Source organism: Cricetulus griseus, chromosome 7 (genome assembly GCF_003668045.3).
Source record: "Cricetulus griseus strain 17A/GY chromosome 7, alternate assembly CriGri-PICRH-1.0, whole genome shotgun sequence".
In the NCBI taxonomy this organism is placed as follows: Eukaryota; Metazoa; Chordata; class Mammalia; order Rodentia; family Cricetidae; genus Cricetulus; species Cricetulus griseus.
Window position 1 is genome coordinate 2,358,565 of NC_048600.1, and position 20,861 is coordinate 2,379,425.

At 42.2% G+C, this 20,861-nt stretch overlaps 2 protein-coding genes and 1 pseudogene across 12 annotated transcripts in view; 2 read left to right on the forward strand and 1 right to left on the reverse strand.

Annotated features, from left to right (window-relative positions):
* Nucleotides 1–1,303, reverse strand: part of Glmn (glomulin, FKBP associated protein) — a 28,885-nt gene extending 27,582 nt beyond the window's left edge. The window contains exons 1-2 of one of the 4 annotated variants that reach the window (XM_027425909.2): nucleotides 1,233–1,303; nucleotides 399–456 (exon numbers count right to left, since the gene is read on the reverse strand). In XM_027425909.2, the coding sequence (XP_027281710.1) occupies nucleotides 399–437 (39 nt within the window). In that variant the 5' untranslated portion in view covers nucleotides 438–456; nucleotides 1,233–1,303. Of the gene's footprint in view, nucleotides 1–398; nucleotides 457–929; nucleotides 1,027–1,147; nucleotides 1,171–1,232 lie in introns of those variants that run through there. The other 3 variants (XM_027425910.2, XM_027425908.2, XM_027425907.2) reach the window with 3 other exon arrangements.
* A 195-nt stretch (nucleotides 1,304–1,498) lies between these two features.
* Nucleotides 1,499–20,861, forward strand: part of Rpap2 (RNA polymerase II associated protein 2) — a 75,650-nt gene continuing 56,287 nt past the window's right edge. For 7 of the 8 annotated variants that reach the window (XM_027425913.2, XM_035447711.1, XM_027425915.2 and 4 more), the window contains exons 1-7: nucleotides 1,499–1,640; nucleotides 2,457–2,502; nucleotides 5,965–6,079; nucleotides 7,089–7,187; nucleotides 7,390–7,455; nucleotides 12,374–12,462; nucleotides 20,357–20,392. In XM_027425913.2, coding sequence (XP_027281714.1) covers nucleotides 1,514–1,640; nucleotides 2,457–2,502; nucleotides 5,965–6,079; nucleotides 7,089–7,187; nucleotides 7,390–7,455; nucleotides 12,374–12,462; nucleotides 20,357–20,392 — 578 coding nt within the window. In that variant the 5' untranslated portion in view covers nucleotides 1,499–1,513. The remainder of the gene's footprint in view (nucleotides 1,641–2,456; nucleotides 2,503–5,964; nucleotides 6,080–7,088; nucleotides 7,188–7,389; nucleotides 7,456–12,373; nucleotides 12,463–20,356; nucleotides 20,393–20,861) is intronic. The other variant, XM_027425914.2, reaches the window with a different exon arrangement.
* Nucleotides 8,860–11,851, forward strand: LOC103159850 (annotated as a pseudogene).

A 20,861-nucleotide genomic window follows, 5' to 3' on the forward strand; every position in this document is an offset into this window, starting at 1 on the left:
TGAACCAAGGTCCTCTGCAAAAGCAACAACTGCTCTTCACCACTGAGAGCCATCTATCTAGTTACCCCCCATCCCCACCCCATCTTTCTGTTATAGCCCTTGCTGTCCTGGAAATCACTATGTAGATCAGGCCAACCTCAAACTCACAGAGACCTCCCTGCCTTTGCCTCCTAAGTACTGGGATTAAAGGCCCACACACACACACACACACACACACACACACACACACACACACACAAATCCAATCTACCTTCCTACTCTTATGCTGTTTATTTACAAGTAAAAAACAAAAAAAGCTGGAATTATAGATAAGGTAAATAATGTGAGTGACCACAAAGTAATTAAAGATAATCTATGCCCTTGCCATATTTTACAGGTGGTTTTAGAGAATTACTTACACATCTTTTTATTATGCACTGAAGTTCCTCAACAGCCATTCCTAATAAGTGTCCTAGTCTTGATGATGAAATGAATACAAAACACAGTTAGTTGTGATACTATGTAAATTATGTTTCATAAACTGTTTCATTCTGAATTAATAGAAAACACATAAATACAATGTAAATTTTTATAGCTTAAATGGTATTACTGAACGCTAGTGTGCTAGTCTACTAGAACATTTTTAAAGCCTCTAGTGTATTGCCTAAAGAATGAAAAGAGATTTAAAAAAGAAAAAGAACCCTAGAGAGAACTTCCTAGAAGAACTTTTTTTCAAAAGAGGAAAGTATTCCTTTCATGAAAAAAAAAAAACAAAATCAAAAACAAAAACGGTAGACCTGGCATAAGAATTCTAATCATTAGGGAATCTTTAAAATGTCCCATTGATAAATACTGAAATCCAACACAATTAAGTCACCCAAATAAGTTGAAGACTCTGACGCCCTTCACCCCATGCCCCACAAGACCTGCCCTCTCCACAGGAACCAAACCTAGTCAGTGAGATCACCGAACCACCCGAAGAGAAGGCCTTCGGTGGTGACCAGCACAGCATGCGGCCCCGGGGGCTGGTGGAATCGCTGCCCCCCAGGCGCGGACAGCAAAATCACACCCTACCGCGCCTGTGGGCTGAGCCGAGGGGGAGCCATTTCTCCCTGTTTCCCTGCCTGTTTCCCTGTTCCTACTGGGCAGAGCATCCAGGCTCCAGCACCTCGAGGGGCCTAGCAGGCGAGCCTCGCGCTGCCAGGGTCCTGATGAGCCAGCCTGGACCAGCCCTAGCCAGCTCGTCCACCTACCCGCCAGACCGCTCGCCTTCTCCACCTCCCGCAGCGCAGGCCTCACTCCTGGCCCCGCCCCTAGGTCGGGCCCGCCCCCTCCGGCGTTCGCCCCGCCTCTGGGACCCCGCCTCCTCCGGCGCTCGCCCCGCCCCTGGGCTGGGTCTTCACCCTTCGGCGCTCGCCCCGCCCTCCCTGGGCCCGTCCCCTCCGGTGCTCGCCCCGCCCCTGGACTGGGTACACCCTCTCCAGCGCTCGCCCCTCCCTCCATGGGCCCGCCCCCAGCACGGTCCGGAAGACGCATGGGGGGCGGAGCCTGGCGGCCGCCAGCGTCTCACCTTCTGACTGCGTTTTCCATGGCTGATTCTGCGGTTCCTTTCTCGCTGGGCCCGAGTGCCCCGGCCTCCAGCACCTACCGAAAGGCTGCAGGTACGAACCGTAGCCTCTTCCAGGTTTGGACCCCGAGACCCTGGCTTGAGTCTACACTGCGCGCGCGGGCTGCTTGCCCAGTCTGCCCCCGGGGGAGGGAGGGCTCCGAGTGGCGGGTGGCTGCCCCGGTGCCCTCGGGAAAGAATCCCGCGGCCTCACGCGGGTGTTCCGGGGTCTTCCCCTGCGTGGGCCGTGCTGGGGACCCCAGCACAAGGGGCCAAGAACAGGTGGTGTTCAGCCGCCTCGAATCCTGGACTACACCTCCTTTTGGACTGCTTTGGGGCCTGGTCTCTGAGGTATCAGCGCCTCTTTTTAGGCAAGCTATCTAGCATTTGGGAGACCGAGAAATGTTTATCCTAAAGCTTTAAGTTTTGTTTTGTTTTTTATTTTTTATTTATTATTTATTTTTGTTTTTTGAGACAGGGTTTCTCTGTGTAGCAGCCCTAGCTCTGTCCTGGAACTACCTCTGTAGACCAGTCTGGTCTTGAGCTCACAGAGATCCGCCTGCCTTCTGTCTCCTGATTAAGGGCATGTGCCACCACCGCCTGGCTTGTTTTGTTTGTTTGTTTGTTTGTTTGTTTTAAAGAAGTACTTGATTAAAGCTGATATGATACATGAAAAAAGCCAGTCCCCAAAGAGATTTTAGTCAAGAAAAATTGAGATGTAGTTAATTTACAGAAGCAATGGAGTTTCCTTCTTGTCTACCTAGAAATGAAATTTGTGAGAGAAAAGGAAAAGCTGCCCACAGTGTGTTATTTGGGTAAGACTGCTACATCAAATGTGTGTTTGCATTTGCTGTTATCTCTTCAATTGTAGGAACTAAACAGACAAGTGCCCTCCAACCAGAAGATGCTTCCAGAAGGTATAGCCACTTTCCTTTTATCTCATTAATTGGATCAGATTTGTTTGGTTTTATTTTCTAGTCTTGGGATTTGGGCATTGAACTATGTACTGAGAACAAACTTATGAGAAGATGTAGGGAGCACTAATAGTTCTCAAAACTTTAAGGAAAGCAAACTGGAGGCTAAGGCTGTTGGAAACTGTTGGAAACATAGTGGGCACACCATCCCTGAATTAACCAAGCATTCCTTCCCCATCTCTTCACATCCATGCTTACTGTTGTATATGCCAGACTCACTGGAACCCTTCGTCTCCTAGCATTAAATGCAGATTTAAAAACAAACCAAAACCACCCTTTACTATCTATCTCTCATGTCACAAAAGATCTCTAAGAGAGGTATTGTCTGTGAAGAGATTAAAAGTCTCCGTGACTCAACACTTCAAGATTCACTAAACTCTTCTTTCAAAATATTTTCCAAATACAAGATAGCCTGTATTTGGGTTAGTGCACTGGGACTGAGAAATGTCAGTTAAACTAACACAAATGAATATGTCATCACCAGTTGCAGTAAGTGTTATGAAGAAAAAGGAGATATGAGGCAGGGCTAATGATTTAGATTGGCAGGGGGTGGCCTGTGGGTTTTCAAGACAAGGCTTCTCTAAACCCTGAAGAGAGTAGGTGTAAAGCACACAGTAGGGATGAGAGAAGTTCAGCTAGGGGGATAGTGTGTATGAAGAGCCTGGGGTCGGGTGTGTATAACATCCCCAGAGGGAGGGAAGGAGGCAGAATTCTGTTCATGTACTATCTACTGTGTCACATGGAGAAATTTGGTTTGTCTGAGCACAGAACAGCAAGGCAGTGCTTGGATGTAAGGTTTAATTTAGGGCGAGGTGGTGTGGAGGGTTAGAGATGCTAGACGTATTCGAGAACTGTTCAGGAAAGCATTTCCTGTGGAGCTGCATAATACTTTGCATCCTAGGCCAGTACTCTACCACTGAGCTACACTCCCAGCTCCAGCTAAAATGTATTGTGAGCAGATTAGCTAGGATGACAAAGCAATCCATAAGGTAATGAAATGGTGATTGATAACAGGTGACGGATCCTCTTGATTTATTCTGACATAATATACTTCCAAGTTCAATCCAGCTAAAAAAATACAAGCAAAAAATGTACATCAGTTCACTCATTTAATAGAATGCATTTAAAAGTTAACATCTGACAGGCTTGGTATTGTCAAGTGAAATAAATTGTTTTTAATTTGTTTTAATCTGAATGTAGTAAATACCGACAGATATTATCCATATGTGAAAAAGCTCTAGTTTTAAGAATATAAAGGAATCCCAAGACCAGAATGTTTGAGTACTGCTTCATACACCACTGTCTTAGTCAGGGTTACCATTGCAGTGAGGAAACACCATGACCAAAAGCAACTTGGGAGGGAAGGGTTTATCTGGCTTATACTTCCACATCACTGTTCATCATCAAAGGAAGTCAGGACAGAAACTCCAACAGGGCAGGAACCCTGAGGCAGAAGCTGGTGCAGAGGCCATGGGGAGGTGCTGCTTACTGGCTTGTCCGAAAGGCTTGCTTAACCTGCTTTCTTATAGAACCCAGGACCATAAACCCAGGGGTAACATTACAGGCAATGAGCTAAACTATTCCCCCATCAATCACTAATTAAGAAGATGCCCTACAGGTTTGCCTACAGCCCAAAACGTTATAGAGGCATTTTCTCCCATCAAAGTACTAACCAGGCCCAACTCTGCTTAGCGTCTGAGATCAGATGAGATCGGGCATGTTCAGAGTGGTATGGCCGTAGACTATAGAGGCATTTTCTTAATTGAGGTTCCCTCCTCTCAGGTGACTGTAGCTTGTATCAAATTGACATAAAACTTCCAGCACAGCCATATTAGTTTTCATCATTTGTGACAGAAGGAATAACACTGAGACAATACCCATTGGAAGCAGCTGTAGGTATCTGTCAGTCAGGAAGACAATGGCTCCAGACAGTGTGGTTGATAATTTGAGCCAGCAAGTTGATAATGACTTTTATTGATGGGTGCAAAACTGAGAAACATAATTTTTCATGAAGCTTTTCATGTTAAATATGAAGAACTGTAATCTGTGTTTATATCTTTTGTATTTCTTTGATGCAAAAGTGGTCTTTATGGAGTTAGTGATTGCAGCTCGGTGGTAGAGTGCTTCCTTAGCATGTGCAAGGTCCTGAATTCCATCCCCATTATCTCAAAATAATGGTAAAATGATCTTGATGAAATGGTAGGGAAAAAAATAGGTGTTTAGTTTCAGAATTCCCATTTTAATATATGTATTATAAATACGAATTGTTGGCAAAACTACCTGACAGCCAAGTTGGGGGGAGGGGCATGCTGCTCTAGGCAAAGTGTTTAAAGTCTCAGAAGTTAATGAAAGCAGGGAGAACACTTGGGATTGCCAACTGGTCCAGATGTCAGAGGGAGGGGTAAGCACTGGTGACAGCCAAGGTGGCATTACTAGGACACTCATGACAGCGGTGATTCTCCATTCTGGGCACGGTGTGTAAAAACATCTCACACAGTCTTGCAGCAGAGCTTGAGAAGCTCTGCTTATGGGTGGGGTTGCCTAAGGAGATAGCCTGGCTTTACATCCCATGTGTGAGGGCCCACAGGGACTGACAGGATCCCATTCCCTCAACTACATATCATACAGTTACCTAGCAAGACTCATAAAGTGAGTGCCTTTCCCCCCAGACCTAACTGCTCTGTTGAACTGAGATGTCACAACCTCAGCTCTTGACAGAAGTTTCTGTGTGTGAGGAAAACAGAAGTCAAGTCACCTTTTCTTTGTTTCTTCAGTCTTTCTTTCTTCAGAAAGGTGGGGTGAGCCAAGTATGTATGGCAAAAATATAAACTGAAAGCAAAAAAAATCCATGCTCTTTTAAAATATAGGTTCTTCCTGTGTAGTCCACACTAGCCTTGGACTCTCATTCTTTGCACCTCTGCCTTCCAAGTGCCGTGATTATGGACATGGACTACCATGCCAGCCCCCCCTTTTTTTATAGGTGTCTGGAAGTGCTTCCTTGTGCTCTGAGCCTGGAAGTAATCCTTGTGATCGGCTTCCGTATATACACTGTAATGTAATGAATTGTTGCTTGCTATTTGGAAGGTATTGGGCGAGAAATGGCAGAATTAAAAACTATAATTTTTTTTCAGCAAAATAGTAACTAAGGTTAGTGGTGGCTTTTAAAGCATGGAGTGTTGGCTGTAAGAGAAGTCTTTTTTGTTTTGTTTTGGTTTTTTTTTGAGACAGGGTTTCTCTGTGTAGCTTTGGAGCCTATCCTGGCACTTACTCTGGAGACCAGGCTGGCCTCGAACTCACAGCGATCCGCTGCCTCTGCCTCCCGAGTGCTGGGATTAAAGGCATGCGCCACCAATGCCTGGCAAGAGAAGTGTTTTAAGTGGACTAAGTTTCTTGTTAAAATTTCAGACGGGCAGAACTAGAAACTGCGGTGCAAAGGAAGGTGGAGTTTGAGAGGAAAGCCATGCACATTGTTGAGCAGCTTTTGGAAGAGAACATCACAGAGGAATTCCTAAAGGAGTGTGTATGTATTACATTGACAGATTACCAGATTTAAAATAATCTATTAAAGACTTATTTATGTGTATGAGTGTCTTTGTACATATATTCATGTATGTACCTGCACTGTGAGTGCCCACAGTCCGGAAGTGGTCGTCAGATCCCTTGGAACTGGAGTTATAGATGGTTGTGATCTGCCCAACATTGGTGGCAGGAGCTGAACTCAGGACCTTGGCAAGGGCAGCGAATACTCTAAACCACTAAGCTGTCTCTCCAGCACCATCATTTTTTCTTTAAATATATGCATAGGTATGTGTGAATGCATGCCACGTATGTTCAGTTACCTGTAGAGTCCAAAAGAGGGCACCAGTTCCTCTGGAACTGCATGGTTGGTAACCAAACTCAGGTTACCAACCTGGCAGAGCAGCAAGCGTTCCAAACTACTGAGCCATCCCTCCAGTCCCCAAGTCTAGCACGCTTCAGTCTATGCAAAGTGAAATTTCTTCCCACTATTGGAATCTTTAAATTTTATTTTAGTCCTTAGATACATGATGTATAATTTGTCTTTTAAAATTATCAACTGTTGTAGTGTTTCTTGCTTTATGATGACTTTAAAATGAGCTAATAAGTAAGTAAGTATACTTACTTATTATAGTATATATATAGTATATAGTATATATATTATAGTAAGATAGCTGTAGTTACATGTAATGTGTTGTTAAATTTATTTTTATTTTCTCATGGGGTGGGCATACATACCATGACCCACATGTGCCACAATGTGCATGTGGATTCAATTCTGTTCTGCCATTGTGGGTTCGTCCCAGAGGTGAAACTCAGGTTGTCATGTTTGGCAGCAGAAACCTTTGCCCTCGGAGCCATCTCGTCTGCCCAGAAGAATTTAAAATACCATTGCTCTAAGTGTTACTGTACATCAAACTTACTGAAGTACTTTTCCTTCTCATGCCCCTCTAATTCTGCCTTCACAGCTGTGAAGTGGGTCCCACTAACCTGTCGCAAACATTCCACTGCAGGGGATGTTCATCACTCCGGCTCACTACAGCGATGTCGTGGACGAGCGGTCCATCATCAAACTCTGTGGCTATCCTTTATGTCAGAAGAAGCTCGGAGTCGTAAGTACTCTTCTTCTAAGTGTGTTTACTAGTTTATTAGTGTTGTAGAAAGAACAGGAAGTAAAGCCCAAGATCATGAACTAATAACTTGGGTTGGCCAAAAGTATTAACTATATATATATATATGACTTAATTGTATATGACGTAAAGCTTGTGTTCCTTACTTAAATTCTCTAGTAAATGATGCTTTATTTTTCTTTAGATCCCTAAACAGAAGTATAGAATTTCTACTAAAACCAATAAAGTCTATGATATTACTGAAAGAAAGGTAAGTTCAAAAGCTGTTTTGATGTGGCAGTTAATTTTTTTAAATGATGCTAAATAGAACTTTAATTTTACTTTAAAATTTTCCTGTTAGAAAATAACTACATGAACAGATTTAAACTATTTAAAACTAAGGTACTAAGAAAAATTCTTGCTTGAACTTTAACTAAGACTTAAAGCTGGGTATGATGGAGGTGGGAAGAGTCTGGAGTCCATAGTTTTCTCAGCTATCAGAAAGTTTGGGGCTTCTCTGGGCTACCTCCCTCCAAAAAAGATTTGAACATTTAAAAACATAAAGTGCATGTTGCTGTAAGTACAGGCAAGTAGTATATCGGGAAATGAAGGATGAACCTGGATGATTCGTCACATACATGACCCCTTGATAGATGGCCACAGGAGTATGGGGGTGAGTGGAGAAAGGATGGGTTTTTCAATAGCTGGAAAACTACTGGTTTTTCAGTGCCATAGTCAGTTGTCCAGATGGGAAACGTGAGAACTGACTATATACAAAGTATACGTCTATATACAAAGTGGGTGGAGAGAACTGTGTACAGAAAACACACCTCTCAAGGCTGTCAGAATTTGAACTTGTACAGAAAATTAGAAAAGTGTGAAAAGCTGACATACTTTCCTTTTTAAATTTTAAAATTTTTGTTCATTAAAACAAATGAGAAAACAGCCGGGCGGTGGTGACGCATGCCTTTAGTCCCAGCACTCAGGAGGCAGAGGCAGGCGGATCTCTGTGAGTTTGAGATCAGCCTGGTCTACAAGAGCTGGTTCCAGGACAGCCTCCAAAGCCACAGAGAAACCCTGTCCCAAAAAACAAAACATAAAAGCAATATTAATTAATCCCAGCACTCGGGAGGCAGAGGCTGGGGCATATCTCTGAGTTCAAGCCAGCTTGGTCTACAGAGTGAGATCCAGAACAGGCAGGGCTCCACAAAGAAACTCTGTCTTGAAAAAAATGAGGGGGGAGGAGAGAACGAACAAGTGAAACGTGTGAAGTTAGATTTCCTACAAATCCATGACCAGAACACGTTGAGAAAAAGGGAAGGCAAGCTAACGCAAACATTTATACACAGGAGTAAATGGTTAGTGAACACATGAAAACATGCTCATTTTCTTTAGTAGTTGGAGAAAAGACTAGTCTAAACACAGTGAGCTGGTTGTACAACTCACAAAGGAGCTGGTGGGAGTGAGTATTGTTACAGCCATTTTTTTTTTAAAGATTTCTATTTATTTATTTATTTATTATGTATTCAGTCTTCTGCCTGCATGCCAGCAGAAGGCACCAGATCTCATTCAGGGTGGTTGTGAGCCACCATGTGGTTGCTGGGAATTGAACTCAGGACCTCTGGAAGAACAGTCAGTGCTCTTAAACTGCTGAGGCATCTTTCCAGCCCCTGTTACAGCCATTTTGAGAGCCAGTTTTGGAATCGGTTTTGCTCCACAAAGTGGGGAGGCTGGGCTCCAAAGCAGAACCTCTTACATGCCAGAGAGGCTCTTAATGCCAAGTAAAGCTGCACGCCAGAAGCCTCTCACATTCTTTGTGACCAAGCCTTTTTGTTCTTTGTTATATGCCTTGAGGAAATTCTTAGGCCATGTGTACCAGGGTATATGTATAAAAATATTCATAGCTATAAAATATAATATAGGCATATAGTGACATAGGAACTTTGAAGACATTATTAAGTGAAATAAGCCAACACAAAAGGACAAATACAGTATAAGCTATTTTACAAGGTTCTTAAAGTTATCGTGTTTGTAGCAGAATGGTGCTTGTCAAAGAAGGTAGGAATAGAGAGTTATTGTTTCGTGTGTACAGATTTTCAGTTTTGCATGCTAAGAAGAATTCCAAAGACAGTGACTGAAGAGAACTGTACACAGTGTGAACTTAATGTCACTGAACTGTGCATCAAAAAGTGGTGACAAGTAAAAGAGCAGGTGGCATTGCCTGTAGTATTAGCACATGGGAGGCTAAGGCAGGAGAATTGAGAATTTGAATCCAGCAGGGTTTCACAGCAAAGCACCGACTCAAAAGAGGATTAAGATAGCAAATTTTATGTGCATTTTAAAAAGTGGACCAGGGTCATTCTCTCGACCCAAGTGGGGCAAGATGGTGCCGGTGAGGCCATCTTCGAAGTGGCGGACTGGAGGATTTGTGGCGTGCAAGGAAGGGACTCCTCAGGTCGCATCCAAGAACCAAAGTGGGAAACGCAGGACCTGGCAGCCTAGCCACCAGCAAGCCGGAAGCGTTTGCGAGGGATAAGGTTTTGCATTTTGGAGGAAACTGAAGATCCAGCAAAATTACAAGAAATTGCTGTGGGAGGTAAAGAAGGCACCAACGTCCCAGGAATCCCAGTTCACTGATCATTACCCAGACCATCTGAAACACCTCTATTTAGCTGAAGAAGAAAGACTCAAGAAACAACGGAGAAAGGTTGGTCTGCCTCCCTCAGAAGAACAAGTTGACCAGCCTGTGCCTGAAGAAGAGTGTAACACTGAACAGACTTTGTCTGAAGAACAGTCTAGTGATCACCAGTCTCAGCCAGAGCAGCTGTGTACACCAAATTCTGTCACTGTTCCAAAGAAAAAGAAAACTTCAAACCAAAAGGCACAAGAAGAGTATGAACGGATACAAGCAAAGCGTGCTGCTAAGAAATTTGAATTTGAAATGAGAAAGCGAGAATGAGAAGAGGCTCGGAGGCTCTACAAGAAGAAGATGGAAGCTTTCAAAGTCCTGAGCAAAAAGACTAGAAAGGGCCAGCCAAACCTGAATCTGCAGATGGAGTATCTTCTCCAGAAGATAAAAGAAACCAGTTAAACTAGACATTAAATGCCTATGGACTGGTGCATCCGTTTATGTGTTGGGAGCACCAGTGAACTAAATTTGCTGACGTCAATGGATTGATGAATTACTTTTTTGTTTTTGTAATACAAAAAAAAAAGTGCTATATATATTTTTTTTTCCACAAAGAATGACTTAACCTGAAGAAATTTAAAAACTTTCCATGGAAGTTGTATGAAATAAAAACTGTTTTGAAATAGGAGGCCTGAGCTCACAGGTGAAGCATTTCAGTGACAAGAACACGTTTCAGTGCAACAAGCAGCCACAGCACTTGGGCTTGCTTACTGGGAATTAGGTCCTTGCACTTGTTTGGCAGTTGTATTACCACTAAAGTACATTGTATCCCTGGGAGTTTTGTGATAGGGTTCCCATGCTGCTTCCAAGTCTCATGCTGGTCTCAAACTTGTGATCCTCTTTCCTCTGCCACCAGGGCACCACCGTGCCTAATAGATTGTATCGTGTTTAAATTAAATTCATTTTAATGATAAAGGAAAAAAAAAGTGGACCAGAAAGATGACTAAGGAGTTTAAGTGCCATGTGTTCAAAACCCTAGCACTGGGGTTTGGAGACAGATCCAGTGGCTCCCTAGTCAGCCAGCTGAGCAAAAAGCAGGAAGCTCAAAAATCAGTGAGAGGCCCTGTCTCAAAACAGAAGATAATGAGTGATTGGGGAACATGCCCACTGTCAGCCTCTGGCCTGTACAAGTGAGTATACACATGTGTGCATATGCAGACCCAAGCACACACAGAGACACGTATATACCACTCGTGTGTGTGAACATACATATACACAAAAAGAGAAAATTAGTGAGCCAGGGATGTGCCTGTAATTCCAGGACTCAAAATTCGGAGGAAGGAAGGTCAGAAGTTCAAAAGCATCCTCAACGACAGAAAATTTGAAGTTCGCTTACACTATATAAAGAAGCCCTACCTCAAAAAAACAAAAAGGGTCAAAGAGATAGTCAGTAAGGGTGGAAAAGAAAGAATTGACTTTCCAGCATTGTTCTGACCTCTGCATGCATGCTGTGGCTTATGTGCACACACTTAAATTTATTAATTTAAATAATTAAAAAGTGAAAGTATTAACTGTAGTCTTTAAAATTTTTTTTTTAATTAAGTTGCTTGGTGGTGGCTTACCCTGACATCCCAGAACTTGGGAGGCTGAGAAAGGAGGAGTGCCACAGATGCAAAGCCACCTTGAGCCTCACAGTGCATTTTTGACTAGCCTGGGAAACAAAGTGAGACCCCCCATCTAAAAAAAATATATATTAAAGTTTATAACATTTAAGTGGTAGCAAAAGGTCACAAACAGTTCAGTTGTTCATAAATAAAGAATAAGTTAAAGTAACAGCGTGGAACACGTTTGCTCTCTGTGGTAATGGGGATGGGACCCAGGGCCGCGCAGGGCCAGGCCAGTGCTCTGCCTCTGTTGTGCCCCAGCTCCAGAATGTAAAGGAGTACAGTGAAAGGGTAAACTACAGGAGAGCCTGGGTCAATCTTAAAAATGTGGTTTTGAACAAAAAGAAAGACATGAACACTGAGTCGTATCCCATTGATTGATTGATTTTCAAGACAGGGTTTCTCTGTGGCTTTGGAGGCTGACCTGGAACTCACTCTTGTAGACCAGGCTGATCTTGAACTCACAGAGATCTGCCTGCCTCTGCCTCCTGAGTGCTGGAACTAAAGGCATGCACCACCACTGCCCGGCTGCCACATCTCATTTAGATAAAGCTCAAACATGATAGAGCCATGTGTTTTACAGGGATCAGCAAATGGGTGCTACATGGTGAATAGGTGCTGTATAGGGAAGAGTGGGTAGGTGTTGTATGGTGATGACCAAAAGGAATGGTGAGCAGAGCGTGTCTGATGGTGTTTACCCCAGGGAACGCAGAAGGTGATGTAGCTAGTAGGGCAAATAGAAGCCATCAGAGTTACTGTCATGTACTCTCAGCCATCTGTGGTAAAAGCCTTAGAGTTTTGTTTTATTCTTTGAGCTGCACATAACATGTTTTCCGTGTGTAGGCTATTTTTCAAATAGAAAAGCAATGAGCTTATTTTAAATATTTCTTTTTCAGTCTTTCTGCAGCAACTTTTGTTACAGAGCATCTAAATTTTTTGAAACACAAATTCCCAAAACTCCAGTATGGGTTCGAGAGGAAGAAAGGTAATGAAACCTTTGTCTTGTTTTCTCTAGTGGTCAAGTAACCTTTCCAGTAAGAGCAGGCTTGATTGTCCGCAGAGGGTCACCATCTACACAGCTTAGCTGTGGAGAAATAGCTATATCTTAAGAATAGTTATTAAGGGTTTTAAATGGTAAATCTTAACATGCAGATGTTTTTCTCTGATGTTGTAATTGTAATCCCAAAACTGGAACTTGCATTCTGGCTCTTGCTTTGCCCAGAGTGACTGTGAAGCCTGTCATTGTAACAATCCTGAATTAAAATAGTAACCTTTTTCAGAAGATAATGGCTCTTGGGGAACTAGCTCACTTTGTTGCAGTATCCTGAGTTTAAAGAAAGCCAATAAAAAGACCTTTTTGTTAAAAAGTGTGTGATCATCACAGGGCTTTTGCTTTGGGACATTTAAACACTGGCAGTATTTTACCAATACAGAATTTAAAGAAAGTTATTCGTCAAAGCAACAGGTATCATCATTATCCAACTAAATTGTATAGAAACTCCAGACAAAGGCTTAGTGACATTAGTAACCTCCTGAATGTTGCATGTTTGAAGAGTTGGCACAAGCCCGTTGTTTGTGGTCAGACAGTGTAGATGGATGCTAGGTAAATATGTGACTCAAGTGTAAAGAGATGCAATTGACGCAAGAGCTTTGCTGTAAGACAGGCAAAGTCTTAAATTCTGTCCGGTAAAGAATTCCACCAGTTCATTCAATTCCACCAGTTCATTGACATCATCAACAGACCTTTGATAGCATGTTCCTCTGCAATCCTTGCTATGCAAAGCCTACCCACCACCCTGTGGCCTTAAACAGACCGTGATAAAGACTAAATCAGTCATTTCACCTCTAGCCATAAACTTTCTTGTACAGAGCATTAAAAAAACGGCAGGTTCCAAGGTAAATGGGGCATTCACACTCTCCATCTTGTCACTGCCTTGTTCTCCACCTTTTCTATCACCAAACTGCTAAGGTTCCAGCAGCATGTTCCACTCCCCACTGAATAGCATCAGTTGGTTAAGTTATCTTTGTCTTTTATTTCCAACGTCTCTGCTTGTTAAATTCAATCCTTAGTAGCATCCTTACATCTACTTCCAAACTGTTCACCAAGCTGGACATAATTGTACTGTAATCTCCAAACTCTTGAGAGGCAGGATAATCAGAGCTCAAGGCCACCCTTACCTACCTAGTAAACCCCAGGCCAGCCTGGCCCACAGGAGACACTGTCTCAAAGAAAGAGAGTGCAGGAAGACGGAGGGAAGGCATTCCCAAGACAAGTTTTCCTCACACATGGTGCTAGCTGTATTTGACCTTTTCCTGAGTCTCACCCCTCTGCATTCACAATCTCTACTTTTCCTCAGAACTTGAAGCCTTAATCAATGTTTATAGTTACTGAGGTTCCTCTCACTTATATAACCTTTCTTACATTTTAGTGGAGGAAAAAAGACAAAAATAGTGTTTTATTCCCCCAATTTAGACAAATGCGCTTAATTTACAGAGTATGCACTCTGCACTCAATGCCTGGCAGGACACACACACGCACACGCATGTGCACCATCTCAATCTGTGAGTGTAATGGTGACTGAGATGATAGAATAAGTACGTGAGAGAAGCAACACTTAGTAACTTTACCAAGTACGTGTAATATAAATTTTGCAACATTACTTAATGATAAACTGTAAACAAAAGAGAAAAATTCAAGGGAGTAGGGTGGGACTGGCTAACTAAAGTGACCCTTTCTTGACCATTGTTTAACTTTCCATTTTTTCAGTCACTGGCATTAACTATAATCTGAAAATATTAAATGGATGGCTCCAGAAATAATTCATAAATGTTTAAGTTATAAATCATTCTGAATAGCACAATAAAAATCTCACACTATGCTGCTCCTCCTTGCCTGGGGCATAAATCTTTTCCTAGTGTACACAAGTTCACCTGTCAATCATTTACTAGCCACATAGGAAAAGAATATAGTGTTTGTAAAGTTCTGGTTTTAGGCATCATGGATTAGAGGGCTCCAGACCACAATAGGAAGAAAATGCACACACAGGTAGAGTGTGGTGCATTTTCAGGTACTAGGGAGTGTCAGGTGTCTGTTTGCACTATGGGGTTGAGCCGGGGCCTTCTATGTGCTAATCAAGGGTTCAACAAATACACCCAGTACGCAAGGTCTTTTGAGCAGACCTTGATCTGGTGTTGGTCTACAAGATGAGTTCAAAAACAAGGAGTCTCAAAAGCTTAAAAGACCCATAGAGTCAATCCAGTTCCTTAGATAAGCCACCTTACAAAAATGGAGCATATTCCATAAGCTAATGGTAGACTCTGAATGAGGCCAGGTTTCTGCCCACTGCACTCAGCGTGATTTATGGACATTGGTGAAGGGTGGGGCTAAACATAAATCTCCTGTTGCCTGTCGTCTAACCAGAGCCTTACTGTGTATAGCCTTACTGTGGTACAGCCTTGTACTGTCTTCTCAATTGCTTAACTCTTGGGCATATGGCTGTGTTATAATTTAATGAATCCACAAGAGGTCACTGTTGTCACTGAGAATGATTTTTTTTAATGTGTTGCTGCATTTTAGAATAGCTTCCCTAGTATTTAATGCAGAGATTTTTATTTTCAGTAATAAACATAAATTTCACTATAGTGACTTTTTTTGGTTTTTTTTTTTTTGTTTATTTGTTTTGTTTGACAGGGTTTCTCTGTGGCTTTGGAGGCTGTCCTAGAACTAGCTCTTGTAGACCAGGCTGGTCTCGAACTCACAGAGATCCGCCTGCCTCTGCCTCCCAAGTGCTGGGACTAAAGGCATGCGCCGCCACCACCCGGCCGCTATAGTGATTTAATGGTCAATTTAAAATACAAATTTTAAATCCATTCGTGTAATTAATGTCTCATGCAATTAATTATAAGCTTTTTAATTACTATATCTTACATTGTAGTCTAATATGTGCATATAGCTTTAAAAACAGTCACTAAAGTCTAATTATTTTCTACCACTTTTATGACATGCTGATTATGTGTCTTGTTGGTCACTGTGACTTGAAGAGTACTGTTTCATTCACTCTAGGTTTTTAGTTGTTTGAGGATCATAAAACCATATTTTTGCACTAGATCAGTTCCTCACTTGTGAAAGTAGAAGTCTGCGTTTGTATTCGTCCCATATCAGCATGAAACCAGACAGACTTGAGCTGCCTTGTTACCCGATCTGTCTGACTCAGGAACGTAGAGGAATCAGAACACTTTTGTTTGTTAAGATGAAGGTCCATAGAAGACTGGGTCAAAGTTTAAATGAGAAGAAAAGCCAGGGGTATTTTCTAATGTATTTGAAACCTGGCGTGTCATGGTCTTAAATACCAATGGGAAACAGTGGGACCCAGTTTGGTCTCACACATAACTGTGAATACTAGGATAAGTTTGTTTATTATATAATCCCTTAACTTTGTGCCTCAATAGTTAGGAAGTCATTAATTATAGTGAAAAAATATCTAAAATTAAAATACACCCTTGAGCCTTGGGGAGTAGTGGTTCTGACAGACCTCTCCTGACAGTCTGCCAGAGACAAACATGAGTTAGAGCCGTGTGGTTCGTAGTGTGTTATGTGTCTCACATTGCTCACCCAACCAGAGCCCAGAAACAGGCCACATGCAGTTCTGATGCTGAAACAGTGTGCTTCTACTTACTCTGTGCTTGGATTTGTAAATCCTGAATGGTTTTACACAAGTAGAGTCTGGAGCTTAGGAGACAGGGGTCTCTAGAATTATGAGTTAAAAATCTATAAAGAAAGGACAAATGTTGAATAGCAAATTTTGTTTTTAAATATCAAATTTGAATGAATGGTTAATGCTGACAGAGCTAAACGCATCATGTGGCCTGGAGAAGGAGATTTTTACATATCAGTTCTCTGCAATAAACATGTATAATCTCAGGAGCGGAAGCCAAAAACCTCTGCAGAGCAACTTTTATGACCTCTTCCTGAGCAGCCGCCTCTGTGCTCAGCGAGCAGAATAAACGCTTCCTGAAAAGATTTCACTGTGTCTAAGGAGACTTGAGTCCTCCCACCACAGGGAGGACTGTAGGCTTCCCACCATCACAGCAATTCCATTGCTCAACTTGTACCTGTCTGTTGGTTTTTTTTTGTTTTTGTTTTTTTTTTTTTTTTTTTTTTTGGTTTTGATTTTGTCAGTCGATTCCATTGATCATCCTGTCTTTTTGCCAATCAATTCCGTTGATCAAGCTCTCTGTTTCTATGCCAATACCATGTAATTTTTTATTGCTATATTCTATAGTATAATTTTAAATCAGGGATGGTGATGCCTCTGGATGCTTTTTTATTGTACAGGATTGTTATGGAGTTCCAGGACAGCCAGAGCTACATAGAGAGACCTTGTTTCAAAAAATAAACAAAACAAAACCCAAAATCTCCTAGTAACAAGGTTGACTGTAAAGTCAGAGAAAATAGAAGACATAAGATTTGTAAAACATGATCAAGAGATATGAACCAAAAGTTTTCCTGGGTTTTTTTTTGGGGGGGGGGTTCCTGACACTAGAGCATCATGGGGTGAAAAGAGGTCAGAATTTGAAATAAGACCTAAGTTCTAAACTTGGTGGAAGTTGGAAGATGAAATGAAAAGGTGTGTGAACCATGGAGGCGGTCTAACAGTGATTGACTGCTAGCCACAGCCCTGACGATAGCCAAGCATCAGTAGAAATACTGAACGTGAAACGATAACTTCGTCTTCTCCACACCTGACTAAGCAGCCTGTTCATGATTTGCTGCTACCTTTTCAGCCCAAGGCCGAATCTTTGGCCTCTTCACCACAATTTTAAAAACCTATTGTGGTGGTTAGTGTTAAGTCTAAGCATAAGAGACTCAACAATGTCCTGGGCCAGTGCTTCTTGGCACACCCCCTCCAGTGTGGAGGTGGTGAGACCCACCACTGTGAACAGCGCCATTCCCCTGTTGGGGTCTTGGAGTGTGTGAATGCAGAAGGCAAGCTGTACAGCAGCAAGCATCCATTGTTCTGCCGCCTGAGTACATGCAGTGCCCCAGCTGTCTGGAGCTTTGCCTCTCTGCCCTCCCTAAAGCGATGTCTGGAACCATGAGCCAGAATGTTGGTACTTACTGTATACAAATGTCCCTCCTGCCATCAGAAACTGAGCTTTCTTTTATTTCTTTAAAACAAAAACAGACGAAGCAAGGTGAGTCTGGTACCTGGTGCTGAAGAGGATGAGGCAGGAGATCGGTTGAGTCCAGCCTGAATTTAAAGACCAGTGTGATCCCATCTCTAAATAAATAAATAAATAAATAAATAAATAAATAAATAAGCCCACAAAATGAAATCCAAACTAGCCCAAATTGTATTGATGATATAAATGTTTCAGTTTGATTGTCACTTGAGTCAGCAGCATTTGGGCCTTGTTCTCGCTTGGATCCTCTCTGACCACAACTTTGATGTTGTCTCTAGCTGCTCTTCGACCTCCTTCTGACCCCTCTCCAGCTCTGTTCTTCTGCACTGACAGACCCTTATCATATTTGATTTCTCAGACTGTACAGTCAGCAGTTACAGCTTTACCCTCGAAGTTGCTTCCAAGTTCGTTCTTGTTTAATTTTCTGCCCTTCCCACCTCCCATGGTCCAGTCTTTTTTCCTTCTGTACTTGGATTGCCGAACATCATTGAGAAAGTTGTCAAAACCATTAACATTTTGGGTAGAATATCGCTTTAATTTTGGTCACCTAGGGTTGTTAAATTGCCTATCTTAGAGACAGTGGAACTCAAAGGTGTCGTGATACACTTGTGAGACACTTGGCTTGTGTGCAGAGGTTTGAGGTTGAAGTGCAGGCGTGGAGGTGGGTGTGCTGGTTCACATCTGCGATACTGGCTGGCATTTAAGAGGCTGAGGCAGGAGAAGCATAGATTCCAGGCTAGCTGACCTTTGTAATGGTTCCAGGCCATCCTGAAATATAGCAAGACTCAAAAAAAAAAAAACCCACCCACCCAAGTCCATCTGGCACCAAAGCCTGTATCTTCGGCATTTCTACCCTCATTTTCCCATTTGTATTATCGGATACATTCAGATCTTTCTTCTCACTTTCAACATTGAACCCAACCTCCAACCTTCAGTGTGTTTTAACCTACTGCTATACTCAAACGTGAGCATATGGGCATCTCTGACAGCACTGATTCCCTCCACTGCTCTCGTGTGTCTCCTCTTCGTTGCAAACACACCACTCTGCTCTTGGTTACTGATTTTTCTTCACCCTGGCCTGCCTTTATGATTGAGTCCATTCTTCTTACTTTTAGACTGGTTCTCTTCCCTCTGCTCTAAAAAAGAAAAGAAAAATGGCTACCATTGCTGTAGTTATTGGTGGTCTCAGCAAGAGCCTTTTAAGACAAGTAATAGACAGAGATTCCAGGAGACAGAGGCTGGTGACCGGGTGACAGATACCGACCAGAAGTGATGAGGGCAGACTTTGTGTGTTTGGGTGTTGTGTTTGCCCGTCTGCCTGCGTACCATGCACATGCAATACTCGTCAACTCCAGAACAGCACACACCAGATTCCTTGGGACTGGAGTTACACATGGCTGTGAGCCCTCATGTAGGTGCTGGCATCAAATCCTGACCTTAGGAAGGGCAGCCAGTGCTCTTAACCTCGAAACCATCTCTCCAACCCGAAAAAGGGGTTAATGGTGTAGACTCCCAAAGGACTGGGGTGTGTTTGCATGTGAAGAGGGTAGATTTAAGTATGATCACCTGTTTTAAAAAAGAAAGGCAGGCATATAGAGTGAAATTCACAGGTTTGACTTCAAACATCTTTAGTTATAAACTGTGTGTGTAAGACCAGCTGAAATCATTCCTTTCAATCTTTTCTTGACTGGCTCAGCATCATTTCTGGCTTCCTGTTCATGTATCTCTCATGCACTGAACAGTGCGCTCTCTTCTGGGACTTGAAATAAGATTGTATTTGGTGCATTAATTTCTCCGTGGTGTGCTCCTCGGCCTTTATATTTCACTTTGAAGAGATCTTGCCTTTTCAATAGTCAGATGTGATTTCTGACAGTGTATAACCAAATTGTTCACAGAATTAAGTTTAACTTACTTGATTTGGACAGGTGCTGGGGAGGTGGCTCTGTGGTTAGGAGAACTTTGCTGCTCTTCCAGAGGTTCAGTTCCCAAAAACTACATGGCAGCTCCCAACTGTCTGTAACTCCAACACTAACTTTCTTACACCCTCTTATGCCTTCTCCAGGCACTGTACACACACACACACACACACACACACACACACACACACACACAGGCATTCATGTCCAAATTGGTGGCACCTTTAGTTCCAGCTTTGGACTTTTATGAGTTTAAGACCAACCAGGAATATATAGTAAGACTGTCTCAAAAAAAAAAAAGTTATAATACAATATAATTGCTGTCTCTGAAGTCATTTGATTGAAAGTATAGTCTCTGCCCTCCAGGAGCTGGCAGATTAGTTAAGAACTCAAACATATGCTCAGTAAAACATTTAGACAACAGTTCTGACAATAAAAAACAAAATAATTCAATTAGCTGGAGCTGATAGTGACTGGAATTTATTGAAGAGAGCAATTTGCTTTTGCTCACATTGGTCAAGGGAAACTGTATGGGGTGCATGGGAATTTAAACTTAATTCTGAAAATGAGTAAATTTTAGGTTAAAAAAAACACGGAATCCAGATTTCTTTTTTACATTATTTTACAGTGCTTTGCCCTTCTTAAAGAAAAAAATCTTTTTATGAATTACTTCTTTAATTATATTTCCCATGCAATAGAGTTAAAGTAAACTCTTGAACATGTTTGATGTGTCAGTTGCCTTCAGTTTCCTCTGTTTTTTTTTTGTTGTTGTTGTTCCAGGCCTCCTGATTTTCAGCTGCTGAAGGAAGGACAAAGGTTCGTTCAAATCAGTTTCACCAACCTGAGTGGGCCAGGTGGTGTGTGGTACAGAGAAACGTGTGACATGTCCAGCATTCCCTCTAGTGAGAGAAAGATGGTTTGTTTGGTCTGTCTGATCTATTGTGCAGATGTCTCATTGAGGGTTCTAATTGAACATGTTGAAATAGACACAAACACAGCCTCCATCTCAGATACTGTTCCTTTGTTGATGAGGTTGTGCCCATTATATTTGAGAATGGGTTTTGTGGTCTTACAGGATTTTAGGACACTAGTGTGTTACTTGATTATTTGAAAGATTATTTAAAGTTTTAATATAAATGCAGGTTGTGGGGTTTTATTTTTCCTAACCCCACCATGAGGAGGGGGACAACTCTTAGTGATGTTTCCTCAATTGCAGCCCTCTCTCACAACACATCCTTTCAAGTCTCCAATTAAATGTCCTTGGTAATGTAATCAGTCACTGCCT